Source organism: Photinus pyralis, unplaced genomic scaffold, assembly GCF_008802855.1.
Source record: "Photinus pyralis isolate 1611_PpyrPB1 unplaced genomic scaffold, Ppyr1.3 Ppyr1.4_LG3a, whole genome shotgun sequence".
NCBI lineage: Eukaryota > Metazoa > Arthropoda > Insecta > Coleoptera > Lampyridae > Photinus > Photinus pyralis.
Genome location: NW_022170509.1, coordinates 13,554,940 through 13,568,621, shown reverse-complemented (window position 1 = coordinate 13,568,621; position 13,682 = coordinate 13,554,940). Strand labels below are relative to the sequence as shown.

The window sequence follows — 13,682 nt, the reverse complement described above, 5'->3', positions numbered from 1 at the left end:
GGACGGATGGCAACCCTAACTAAGGGCCCTTCCAAACAAAAAGCCCCTGTCGCCACTTGTGAACCAATTTTACGACCTTAATTACGCGATTTTTACTTCATAAAGTTACGTTACAAGCGGTTCATTATTCTCCTCAAGTTATCTGCGGTAGAGAGCTAATTATAATTTTGTTAACCTAGCAATCTGTAAGGAGCCGTGAACGACCTTGCGTTTGTGTTTTGTATCTTCTTGTCGTGTGGTTATGCAAATCAAATTGCATTTTGTTTAAAGCTCCCTCTGCGTTGTTTGGGGCCCACTTAAAGAGAGTAATTATAATGATTTAAATATTTGTATAGAAAACTGCTGTAGTTACGCTACTCATTATTAGGTACCAGCACAGGTCTAACGAAAAAAACTTTGTCCTTTACTATGGGTACTTCTCTTTTCAGGCAATCCCAGCCTTAACAGGCGGTTTATATAGTTAAATAAGTATTTCTTCTTTATTCTATTACATTTAGGTACAGTTCTAATGTGGCAGTTTATTATGCCATCACTCATCAACATCATTTCGGAAAAAAACATTAGGTACCTACTTGTACTAAAATAAAATCACACTAAATAAAGCTGCAGACTTTCTTGAGCTTGAATTATCTTTTTAAGAAATTCAATATATCGAGATAGTTTTTCAGACAAAATAGTCATTAAGTCATCTGTCATCATTGTATTGTTAAGTGTTTATAAGATTTCATTATTATATCTTTTGTTTTACAAATTTCAGTACAAAGAAACAAAAACACACCAAAAATGAACATTGCAAGTGCAGCGTTGAATAGCGATTTTAACTCAACGATTTCGGTTACTTTAAAAGTTAAGATTCTTAATGTGGGTGACCCTTTGTAAATCCGAATCTTTAAATGAAAGTAACGTTGCGTTCTCCTTTAGCTTTCAAGTTTTGGTCCATTAGCGCCCTTTTTTAAGAGGAACAAGCAATTCATGTAGACGTGCCAATGGCCACTAGTAGTCGAGGCACACAAATTAAATTAAAAAAAAAAAAATTTTACGACACTATAAGGATTATTAGGTTTATACCTTAATCCGCAACAAACATTTAACAAGAAATGCGCCCTGGAAGTAGGGTCGCCACAGGAACAGGCGTCCCGTCATCGTAAAATAGGGACGAAATAAAATAAAGAAATACATACATGTTTGTATATTTTTATTATTATTTTTTAATAATTTTTCTATTAACTTAATGAAAGTTATATAACCGTATTGTACCAAACTATTTGCATCAACCGTATTTTTTCGATGAACGAATGTCTTTTAAAAGTGTACTTTTAAATTTGATATTTAGCCATGTTGGTATGCACGCATAGAAATCGGGACCTAATCCGGGATCTGATTTTAGCGGGACGTATAATTTTGTTAAAAAATCGCGACAAATCCCGCTATTTCGGGACGTATGGCAAACTCATACCTAAAAGAGACTTTCTCCCTCGGAAAGCGTTCGGGCCATCCAGAATAGTGAAATTGCATCTACATCAACAAAGAAATAGCTTTTTCCATTAATTAAAAGCTTTATGATCTTACTCAAGATCGCGATTCATGGCTCAGGGAATGCATTAGATAACAATACACAAATTGCGTACATTTTTGCAGGCGTATTACTTACCACTTGGAGACGGCACCTATTAACATTCAGATCGGTAACTGGTAATAAGTCGTATTCTTCTGCGCAGAAGTAACTTTTTTATATTATGGACCGGTCTTACTGAAACAGTAGCACCCTTTACTAAGTGCAAATCGATGCATTGAATTAAAGTTAATTAAATAATATTTATTAATATATACTACTAATTAATTAATCAAAAATTTCTCTATAAATAAGAAATTTGACAGTTGCGCAGTCTGGGCATGCCCAAATCTGAGTTTTACAATATGCGACATGCTTATCTTGACTAGACAACTATTTTTAAAATTTCACAATACCTATCTGTATAAATAGGAAAGGATATTGCGCAGTTTACGTATGCCCAGTTTAACGCCAAGATTTTCCTTAACTCAGGTGCCAGAGCTCCTAATTCAAAAGGAACGAACTAAATATCTTGAAAACTGAAGCCTCGGACAGACGGACGGACAGAGAAAGCGGCGTTGGAAAATGCGCTAAAAATGTGGGTTACTATTTGAAGAAACAGTTGTATATGACGTCACTAAAAACCCGCATACTACAACATGCTTTTTACTCTTTTTATTTTATTGTTTAAAAGTTGCTTAAAATGATCTAAAATGTCGACATTTGATGAAATTTTAACATGTTCAAAGAGGTGATCGCAATAGCCACCTATCTCGCAGAGGTTAAAAATAAAGGTATATAACGAGTTAATTATATCTTTCTCTTGCAATTCAATTCCAGAAACTGGCGATGGAAAATAAAAATGCTTTTGTACATTGGTAAAACGTGAGTCGCAGGTACCAAAAATATGCATACTATTTTTCTAACGAAACACGATTAATGTTCGCATGATAATGAATTCTCTCACAATTCAATTCCAGGAACCTTAAAAAACAATAATAAATAATTTGAGTAAAAAATGGTTTATAATGACTATCATGATGTGTACAAATTACGATTCTATTTTCAAAATAAGCAATGATTGGGTATATTATGACGCTTTTTATTGTTGAGGAAATCATTGTAGTTGTCGAGCTGGAAAATTATACCTCGATTACACCAATCATTGAGCCAACAAAAATTTTCGTTTTTCCTATCTGCCCATCAACTTTCAACGTATCCATTACACCCTTAACGAAGCGATTAAAGACGATTTTTAGGTGTTTCAAGTTTTTCGAAATTAAGATTACGGCAGTGCGTCAGTGCACAACTTCTAGCTTAATTTTGATGCGTTGTAAGATGAAAAAGTGTGGTTTTTCTTTGATAATCTGCTATTAGGAAGATCTTGCTCTATGGTGAAACAAAGAGACGAACGGTTTTCACCTTATGACACTTGAAAATCAAAAAATGATTGAAAAGCAGATTTTTTTGTTATTAAAGCACATGTTTAATAATTTTATATCTAAATGCTGTAACATGTACTTACCTAAGGTGATATAAAGAAATTGAGTGTCAGAAAGAACAAAGGAAACATTTTTTATAAATAAAATAAAGGTTCCAAGGAGGTGGATAATGCTTCTAGTTCCATTGAAATTGACTTACGGTTTTATAGGCTGCATTAAATAGCGTTGAGGCGCGTTGTGGTCTTGGAGGCCTTTTTCGCTCTTTGAGTGAGCCTGAAAATGAAGACTTTGGCGCACTCGTCTTACATTCACACCGACTATATAGATCAACATTTGTACAGTAAACTAAACAAGTGTTTGTTTTAGCACAAAATCGATTGCGTGATCCATTTCGCTGCCATTAAAGCCGTGGGAGAATCAATGGAATACCCCTTATTATATTACAAAAACAATCTAATAGGAATGCTAAACCTTCTGGAGGTGTGTATACTTAGGTATATTATAAAAATGGTTAAAAACTGTAGTTATAATTAAATTAAGGTAATGGAAAGGCACGAATGTTATCAATTAGTATTTTCGAGTTCCTGTACAATTTATGGCGAGCCCAAACAGCTGCCCATTACGGAAGATCATGAAATAGGGGGAAACATTACAAATGTCTACGGAAAAACGAAGTATTTCATCGAAGAAATGTTAGCAGATATTTCGCATTCCAATAAGGTTATTGAAATTAATACTTGTTTTACGTCTGTTTAACATTATTTTTTAGAAATGGAACATAATTTGTCTACGTTACTTCAACCCTGTAGGAGCGCATCCGTCGGGAGAAATTGGGGAAGATCCTACTAAAGCGTTTTCAAATATTATGCCATATATTGCTCAAGTTGCCATTGGACATAAGCCAATTTTAACCATATTTGGAGGAGATTATAATACTAGTGACGGAACAGGTATGTACGTGTAGAGGTTTGCTATATAATAAAACCCCATGACTGTGTTTTCAAAGGTGTTCGGGACTATATTCACGTAATGGATTTGGCGACAGGCCACGTCGCAGCTCTTAGAAAATTATGTAGGGAACACCAACATCTAAAGGCAAGTGTTGCAGGTATGTCACCTTTACCAAAACGCCTGAAATTGTGATTTTTCGCCGATAACTTTGATTTGCCAAAGTTACACAAAGCGAAACAGGCGTTTTCAAATGACACCTGCCATGTTAAACGTGCAGTCTCTACAATTGAGTATGTTTACATTAGGCATACAACCTAGGAACTGGGCGAGGTGTTACCGTACTCGAGTTAGTGAAGACTTTTGAAAAGGTAACTGGAGCTGCAGTCCCTTTCCGAATAATGGTGAAAAGGGAGGGTGATATTACCGCAATGTTTGCGAATGCAGATTTAGCCGACCAAGAACTGGAATGGAAAGCAAAACACACTCTTGAGGAAATGTGTATGGATCTTTAATAATTGTCAAATTGGTTTTACAACCATATTTTTTAGGTATCGACTTTTGGAGATGGCAGACAAAAAATCCTTACGGATATCGGCCGAACAAGTCTTCCAAAATTACAAACGGACATGGGCATTAAACGATGGCTTTATTTATTTTCTATTTTAGTATTGGACGACGCCTGCAATATCTCTAAGTTCCACGAAAAAATTGCATTTACCTATACACAACTCTATATTTTTTTAAATTGGGCAAACACCACAATTGTGTACGGCGTTTACGTATTTACCTACGATAAAAAATTTCCACTTTTTTAAGTAAATGTGTTTTATTGCTTACTAACACTTTTATTGTGTTTTTCAAATTTTAACTGACGATCCATCACAACACCTAGATTCCTGACTACGTCCTCATACTTGAGAACGGTGTCTTTCAAAATTATACTTAGCCTAGAAATGCCTTTATCGTACACTCTATTGCCTCCAAATAACATTAAATTTGATTTACGAGGGTTTATAGTGAGACAATTCGGTGTTCTGCATGGTTCACAAAAAGTCGGAGTTAATTTTTATTTCGGCCCTCGCACTCGTTAGATTATTAATGTAAAAACTGTGACCGTCATCTCCATACAAAATTTGCAGATTTCGCAATCCATGCAACCATCGGAAACATTGGAAATTATAACCGTATAACGTAAAACACAAATAAACCTTATTCACCCGGGAACGTAGACTTTTTGAATAATAAGCCTCATAACATAATATGCTTGTAATCCTATTAAAGGAGACAATTATAGATTGGAATTAACAAAACAATTGCGCACTATTAAGTAAGTTCGGTATCGACAAGTATCCGCGACTTTTCTTTATAATCTACCGATTGCGGCGGAGTACGGTACAATCAACACTTGACGCGACACCATCTGTCTTCTTTTGTGCTTGATGAAACTGGTAACTTCATACCCATACACAACATAAGCATTTGCAATGCTAAAATGAGACAGTTCTGAATCGAAGTATGCAAATTTGGGTATATAAATTAAACAACGGCCCTAGAATAGACCCCTGAGGCACTCCACAAATTTGGGATCTAGCTCTTGTCAAGTTATTATTCTGCAGAACTATTTTCGGATGTTAAAAAGCAATAAAGCCTCGGAAACATAAGATTGAATTCTTTTATAAAGTTTGGCGGTTTACATTTTCTTCAGGTCTTTTGAACCCCTCAGGAGTTAAAGTACTACTTTGCAGTTTAATGCAAAAATTGTTTTTATTAGTAACAAGCTTCATATGAATGTATACTTGTTATCTGCGACCAAAGTCAAAAGTTAAGTGAGGTAGGCAACACATCATACTCTATACCCTTTAAAAATTTTGCACTACCGTAAATTACGATTTCATTTCATATCATTACACAGGTTTGAATTATGAAAGAAAAAAAATGTAATTTTATTTGCTATTTATTAGTTAGAATTTTTCATAAACAGATAAATGTTGAAAACGTATCGCTTCAAGTCCCCAACTGGTCCAATTTGGAAGTAAATACCTGGCAAATATTTCTAGACATTTCGGATCTTCAGGCAAATGTGTCTTCAAAATCTCTAAAACACAGATTATTTTTAATTGCACAGATGTTTTTGAATAAGTACCTACCAATAAGCGGGGGTTTATGGGAATGTAATGCACTAGGAATACTAACAATCAATTTATCATTGAAAAATTGCCAATCTGGTCCTTCATCTCTGGAACCTATGATTATTTGCTCGAATGGTTGCTTGCCAGGCGGTTCTGAAAATTTGCACACCGTTTCCCCAGTTTGTGTGACCTGGAATAGGAGACCCAATAAACTTTTCCCCAAAAACAGAGATAGGCACCTTTAACCAAAACAGACGTGCAACAAATTTAACCTTCCACTTGGGAAAAAATTCGTTTTGTACCGCCTCTAAGTGCTGGTTTGAATTTGTACACCAAACAACAACGGTCCCACTTTCTCCTAACAATCTCTCCACGGGCAACTCTTTAATGTTGTCATTAAACATCATTTGATATCCATCATTAGTTTTCGCCTTCTTACGACGCACATACTTGTTCCACCAAGGCGGGTCCAACACAATCAAGTCGAATTGCTCATCAATGAAATGATCGTTGATTTCCGCCACATCTTTACAATAAAACCTGCAATTGTTAGGAAACAAAAAACAAGAATCATTTATTTCGACAAGCTTGGCCTGGTCGTCATTTCCGCCTGTAATATTTGCAATGTTCGGCCTTCCAGATTCTGCGTAAACTGTCGCAGACGTTTCAAGAGCTTCAATATTAGCAGATTTGGAGAATTCCTTTACTTTCGGAAGAAGGAATCTTGATAATTCAACAACAAACTGCTGGTAGGATTTCTGGACGTGTTCCTGCAATAATTGGTGTAATTAGGTTTACTGTTGAAGCTAATTGCGGTGGTAATTACTATACATTGATGTAAATTATGGTGATCTAAGGAGTGCGATTCGTTTTTACGCTTTCTGGTCGATTTTTTGGTCAGATCTTGAAATGGAGAAACTATTTTGAAAAGGTTCGGGTTTAGCTTGAAGGTCTTGTGGCTCTCGCCCTTATCAACGTTAATATAGAAATTGTTTATAAGCTCACAATGAGATATAAACCAACCATTATTTGTGCAATGTAAAATACTCATTTTTAAAGGTTATGTATAAAAAATAAACAAATCAACTGTTGGTGGTTCAAATCCCAACATGCGGTGGTGCCATGTCTGCTGATTTACTTTGAATTACGATACTTTTACATTGGAAGAAAAGACTATGCAGCTGTTTTGTGAGGAAAGTCGAAGTTGCAGAAACAGTAGAAGTAGCCGAAAAAGTTACAAATTTACAAAAAGAACAAATCGAATAGGCAAGGACACCCAAGAAACCAAAGAAATTGAAGGTACTAAACAAATAGAAATTGAGGATGACGCCACAGCCGATTGAGTATTAAAAAGCGAGGAAGGCAATGAATCCCTAAAAATCAAAGGAGTTAAAGTAGATGGAAAAATATAAAGTTGAACTGGAAATGAAAATGAGCGGCTCGTGTTCTCAATTAACAGAGCAGTGTCTCCCACCTCAGAAAGTGATTAAATTGAAGAAAGCAAACCGTTTCATGTGCAAAGTACACAGAACGTGCAAACTATCCGATGGAAATTAAGAAAAGTTTATTACGGAGATGGAGGTGAAGGCCCTGAGAGCTGTGGGTATGGAATATATGACACAGATCGAAGTATAGGAAGAATGCGATAAAGAAGAAGGAATTGTGGAAGCCAAGTTGCTTATGAACACGAGGGGATTTGAGAACACAATGAACCAAAAATGCCTATAGCCTTGGGAAAGCCGTGGGAGTCGAGAACTTTGGTCTAAAGTCGACAAAAAACGAAATAGCTGAAGCAATTGATTAGGCTGAGAAATATGAAAAAGTCCAGGAACTTGAAGAACCCACTGCAAGCAAAGAGGATGAAGTCAAACCAGTCGTGGGAAGCCCAAACAGTCGAAAGAATTAAAAAAGTCGAGCAGTATAAAAATAACTAAGGGTTGTTCCAGATGTTCGGCCCACATAATTTGACAATTTAGCGTAGAAACTGTTAAGGAAACTGAGGAAATCGCGAACTATCTTCCCCATCCTTTTCCATTTACGATGTATTGCCTACATAGCGTAGTGCGTGACTAGTTTGAGAGATTTGCTTCGAAAGTCTGATATTTGTTATAAATTACCTCATTGCTTATTTCTTGGCGACAATAATAACAAACAACAACCACAACATGAGTATAAAAAACAAAAAAATTTTATTCAGGCAAAAAAATCTTGGAAACTTCACAAGGAGATCAGAAATACGGAATAGTTTTGCAAAGTGAAGGAAATAAAAAAGCCTAAACAACTAAAGAAGAGGAGGAAGTCGAATGAATCTACAAGAAAATATGCGTAGCTTTGGAAGAATGCGAAACAGACGTGGAAAGATAACAAGAAAATATGAAAGGTTAGATGAAGATCCAGGGAGACAAAACAGGTAAACAGAGATGGAGAAACCGAAGACGTTGGAGCAGGCGGCGCAATAGAAGGAAAAGTATGAAGAATCCGCTGGAACCGCGAAAATCGGGGGAGCTGTGAGCAGTTTTCCCTTCATTCATAATTAACCGGGCGTTGTCTCCAAATTTCAGAAACGAGGAAGATTCGACAAACACAATAATCGAAGAAGCAAGGATGCGATAAACACCTCAAGAAACAAAGTAGTGATAAATATACAGAAAGAAATGCAGGATTAGGATAGAATTTTGAGTTAAGGGCTTCGAATAAATTAAAACATCTCATGGAACCTACGGAGACAAAATGTTATGAAACCGAATTAACCTAAAGTGTCGAGGACAACAATCCCAACTGAGGAGTAATAATGTCACGATGAGAGAAAAAGTGAAGAAGTTAAAACAGCCGAGAAACCTAAGTGAAAAAGTAATTGAAAATGGCAATGTTAGCCAAGGTGACAGAAAAAGGAAAAAGGAGGAAGCCAAGTATCCTAGAAAGTGTATCGTGGTATCATTCTAGTCTTATAAGTTATAACAAAATATCACCCTCATACAGTATTGATTTTGAGTTCAAAAATAATTGAGCGTTTGTTTGATTTTGACGTTACTTAATTGTTTATTGTAAAAGTCAAGTCACAATCTGCAGTAAAAATGTCCAGATCCCGGCGGGAACAGCGTCGTATGGCAAAGGAAAAAGAGAGATTACAGAAGCGCAGGCATGAAAAAAGGAAATGTGTAGCAAATCGGTTAACTCATTGTAAAGGTACATTAAATTCGACCATGTAAGTAACTTTTTATTATTGCAGATGATAACTTATACTTCTTTATCGTTGGTGGAATATTACTCCTTTGCTGTGGTTGGTACACAATATACCACCTGCAAGCTCCTGCAAGCTAATAATTGAAGTTACTTCACATATAGTAATACTACCTAAGTTTCAAAAGAAATTTTCTATTTGTAATCATCAAAAATGATTGTTTTACTTAATTGTAGCACTAAACAGATATTTTTTGTACAGTAAGTAATACATGTTATGTTATATTGCTCTGGAGATCTGGCTGGTGTAACAGGATGCGTTAGGTGAACGTTTGAGATAACATCGTATTTGACCTTTTCTTTTGTATGTTTTCAAGTCTATACTCCAACCCTGTGTGGAAACGGGAAAAGAATATTTCCACTGCAGAAGTGCACTGCATGCGGTAAGAGTCCGTTAATCAAAGACAACCATTTCCTTCTTCCCAAAGTGCATCAAATTCGTTATTGGGAAACTTTGCTATGCGTGGGGGGCGTTGGTCCGTCAAAATTATAGTGCACCCAGTCTCAGTCAAAAATAATTGTATTCCTAGCTTGAGCTCACCAAGTTTAGTTACTCGAGGCTTAAGAGGGAAAATCGGAGGGATATTCCTTCTATAATTCTATATAGTATCATTGACTTTTCTTAAACATTTTTTAACCGTACAATTTAACAATAGAAAAAAGCAATTGTACGTAGAGATGATGAAAAAAACGGTGTTTTCTCACAATTTGTCCTCTAAATGAATTATGGAATTTTATTTCGATGAACTATTTTTTTACGATTCACGTGATACTTTTTATACCATCCAAGAAAACAAGTCAATTACACGCGTCCAAAAATGATACTCTGGTAGCTGGATTTCTGGTTCCGGCCCTTGCGAGATTATTCAGACGATTCATAACTAACGATGATGTGAGAATAGAAAATAATATAAATGTATACCTAGCGAGAGGCTTAATTATACCTAATGGCGTTCACGGAAATTGTTTTCCTAATTTATTTACTAATTTACCTAACATAAATTAATCTCGTCATGAGATGAGAGTACATTGTGAGGTGCAAATTTTATATTTTAAGTGAATAATGTCCTGGTTGAGTGTGTTTTTAACGCCTCTGGTTATGGGGTTCCTCCATATTAATTTGTCAAACTAAAAGTGAAACTACCATTACTCTTAAATGGTTCTTGACTCAGGTAGGTCACAAGCCACATTTTAAGAGGGGGGCCAAATTAGAAGAATAATATGCTGATGCCTCTCATCCAGTTTAGCACAACCATACGAAATTTAAATACATTTCTGAAATCCCTTAAAAAAAGTTTGGCATGGGATGCTGCCATTACCTACTAACCTAAAGTGCAAGATGCCATATATAATTCACTCTCTTATCAGTGACGTGTTAAAGTGATGTCTATGGATCTTTAAGAAAGGTGTTCTTTGGTGCATGACACGACAGCATGACAAAGTGCGTACATTAAATTGGGAAAAAAAGCATACACAGATGTTTGAGCAGCAGGGATTAAGTATTCTCTTAAATCCCTAAAAAACATGCACAGGAAATTTCATAAAATCGTGATCGCTTTCATTGTCAGGTCGAGAGTTACAGTCGAATTTTTTTCGAATTTTTAAAATTATTCGGCGTTTTCGCTAATTCTTCGCACCACCTTGGGGAGGAATTTCCTATCCAAAGACGTGACATCCTTCTGGACATCGTTTTTTAGAGAACAATTTTTAAAAAATGCCATTTTGGGGACCAACCTCATTTGTTAACTGCTAATACTAAGTTTGTAAAAAATATTATGGAGTGATCAAGTTCAGTTGGGGTAAGACGTCCCTCTCATATACTCATACGGTTTCCTTCGTTCAAATTAAATTTACTGATATTATTTAATATTGTTAATCGAGGTATCACTCAATAACAAAAACACTATTGTAACCATTATGGCAACCGCTTCAATGTGCCTTATTTTAAGAGTACTGTCTGTAAAGATGTTTGCAACTTAATTAAGCAATTAACTTCAGTAATCTTAATTACTTTGTTTCTTAATTTCCATATATTTGTAATTCATATTGGCTGTCTATTGACGTATATGGTTATTTTCCGAAAGCACTTACCACCGTATAGGAGTGACAACCTTTGACATCTTTAACATTTTAAGCAATTTGTTTCAAAACATTCTACATTTTGATTTCCTTAATTATTCACGTATAAATAATTATTATATAACAAGAGCCCGAAGTTCAGTTCGGCAATTAAGCCCTCGGCGTAAGTAATGAACCATTTCCCAGCTCGGTATGTAATCTACTAATTTTTCACATTTGTATCTTCAAGAAATTCTGTTGGCAGCTCTTCAAAGAACAAATCTTTGTCTTGTTGCGTTTCCACATCGCGAACACCATCGACAAACGTCTGTATCGCCGGCTGCTCTATAAAGCTTTCCGGAGCCGTAGGATACGCAATTTTTCTTAACCGGGCTATATCGGACTCGAGTTCTTGCGCCTGATTTTTGCGTTTAATTTTTTAATTAAGCGTAATCATTGAATAAGTACTAATCATACTTATAAATCATGTCCCATATTCCCAAGGCGAAAAGTGCACTAAATGGATATGATTACCTATAGCTACTTTGGAAATAATTTTTTATTTACGAGTATAAAACCTTTTTCATTATATCAGGATGCTTCAAAAAATTTGTTTAGGAAGTATCAAGTTTCAGCTAAGCTATAGGCTAGACGGAATACGACTATACCAGTAATTGAAAGGATTAAATAGATAAATAAATACATAAGTAAATAAATAAATAATAAATATCAGGAATATAAAAAAAATAAAAGAAGATCAATTTCGATTTTCACAAATAAATTGGGGAGGAAAAACGAAAAACTGCAGTTTTAATACATTTGTTAATACAGCCACCACTTATTCCTCGTTCAAGTGGTGGACGTTATCAAGATATCAATACCAAAACAAAAGAAATTTGATTATTTTTATTAACCCTAATGATACTGTAATAATACTTCCCTTTGGCGGCTTGAACGTACAATACTACTATCACAAATTATATACAAGTAGCGCTGCATATGAACACAATTCCTTCAAACCACCAGAAACGTACCACTATGTTTAATTAGATTAAATCAAATATGAATAAATTACATGTTTGATGTGTATATTTCCCATCTAAAATTATCAGTATCAGTAAGTCTTCGTAAAAATGATCTCTTCCGAGAAATGCGACCGAAAGCAAAAGGTACAGGTGTCCTTTGCTTTCCATAAAGCCTAATAGATAACAAATGACACACAGGCATTTTTTCACTTAGCGGGTCATACACATAGGAAACGTCGTGATATATTATATAACAGAAACAATACCGATATAAATACAGTCTACGTAGTTTTCTAAATTTGATGTCCTTTTTTATCCTTGAGAATATGAGAAAACGGTTTTCACATTCTCAGCCTACCTTTTTAAAGAAATTCGATTGCACTTTTCCATTTTAACTATCACAAAAAATGTTCCATTGTCCCTTTTTAGCTATACATTCCTAAGCGGGATACGATAACTAATGGGCAACACTGACAACTTTATTTAAAAAAAAGTGTCATTGTTTTGCTCATGTCAAGTCAAGTTAGCGAGACATCACGAAAATAAATATTTGTATCAAAACATGGGCGAAATTTTTGGTTTTCCCGGTAATACGATAAGTGGTGGATATATTTTAAAAAATTTCGACTATTTATTTTTTCCGTTTGAGAATACCTTTTGGTGGAGTCCCGCAAACTTCACATCAACTTAGGGAAATTTTTTTAATTTCCAATATTATGTATAGCGACAGAAAGCGGCAAATCTTTTACTACTACTTCTCTTTTCAATATGAACTGATATCTCCTTGATTATTTACCCCTTAAAAAATAGAGGACCAACATCGACATCAACAAATTTTTATTTTTACAACTGAATTCAGGACAAAAAAGGGAAGTCATCTTGCCGCGCAAAAGAAATTATTCATGGATAGTGCATAAATATAAATAAGTAATACGCTAAATGTACAATTGTTATTAATTTTTGAAAACTTAAAAATTTATTTCTAATCGGTATATGTTATATTATTAATCATTGTCACAGAATATAAAATGTTAGCTACCATTTTTATTAAAAAAATAAATTGTTTGTTGTTGTTCACCCTTATATATAAGGAAAGGAAGAGATGTATTTTAGGTGTTCGAAGTGCCGGTTTATTAGGATCTACCACATACCTATTTTGTATTTTGTACCTTTTAATTTTAGCACTATATTGTGGACTGTGTATAACTGAATTGTTCTGTGATTTGGGGGCGTAATTAAATTCCTAAATTGTAAATGATGCTATATACCTATGTTAGTTTTTTTG

At 35.0% G+C, this 13,682-nt stretch overlaps 2 protein-coding genes across 2 annotated transcripts; one reads left to right on the top strand and one right to left on the bottom strand.

The window, feature by feature from the left end:
• Positions 1 to 3,330: 3,330 nt before the first annotated feature.
• Positions 3,331 to 4,781, top strand: LOC116166113 (UDP-glucose 4-epimerase 5-like). The gene is made up of 6 exons (XM_031480954.1): positions 3,331 to 3,474; positions 3,535 to 3,714; positions 3,764 to 3,944; positions 4,001 to 4,089; positions 4,251 to 4,443; positions 4,494 to 4,781. Exons 1-6 carry the CDS (start codon positions 3,415 to 3,417, stop codon positions 4,580 to 4,582), a joined length of 792 nt encoding a protein of 263 aa, XP_031336814.1. The 5' UTR covers positions 3,331 to 3,414; the 3' UTR covers positions 4,583 to 4,781.
• Positions 4,782 to 5,883: 1,102 nt separating this feature from the next.
• LOC116166112 (N(6)-adenine-specific DNA methyltransferase METTL4-like) lies at positions 5,884 to 7,151 on the bottom strand. The gene is made up of 4 exons (XM_031480953.1): positions 6,901 to 7,151; positions 6,314 to 6,844; positions 6,093 to 6,264; positions 5,884 to 6,040 (listed from the first exon to the last, which is right to left on the bottom strand). The coding sequence occupies exons 1-4, from the start codon at positions 7,123 to 7,125 to the stop codon at positions 5,907 to 5,909; spliced, it is 1,062 nt and encodes a 353-aa protein (XP_031336813.1). The 5' UTR covers positions 7,126 to 7,151; the 3' UTR covers positions 5,884 to 5,906.
• Positions 7,152 to 13,682: the final 6,531 nt, after the last annotated feature.

What these genes read in the sequence shown, in the direction of transcription:
- LOC116166113 (XM_031480954.1), top strand. Translation starts at nt 3,415, where the DNA reads ATGGAATACCCCTTATTATATTACAAAAACAATCTAATAGGAATGCTA. An exon ending in ATATTTCGCATTCCAATAAG is followed by an intron (nt 3,715 to 3,763) that starts GTTATTGAAATT and finishes ATTATTTTTTAG; the next exon opens with AAATGGAACATAATTTGTCT. An exon ending in GGGAACACCAACATCTAAAG is followed by an intron (nt 4,090 to 4,250) that starts GCAAGTGTTGCA and finishes TGTTTACATTAG; the next exon opens with GCATACAACCTAGGAACTGG.
- LOC116166112 (XM_031480953.1), bottom strand. Translation starts at nt 7,125, where the DNA reads ATGAGTATTTTACATTGCACAAATAATGGTTGGTTTATATCTCATTGT. An exon ending in ATAATTTACATCAATGTATA is followed by an intron (nt 6,845 to 6,900) that starts GTAATTACCACC and finishes CAATTATTGCAG; the next exon opens with GAACACGTCCAGAAATCCTA. An exon ending in CCATAAACCCCCGCTTATTG is followed by an intron (nt 6,041 to 6,092) that starts GTAGGTACTTAT and finishes TCTGTGTTTTAG; the next exon opens with AGATTTTGAAGACACATTTG.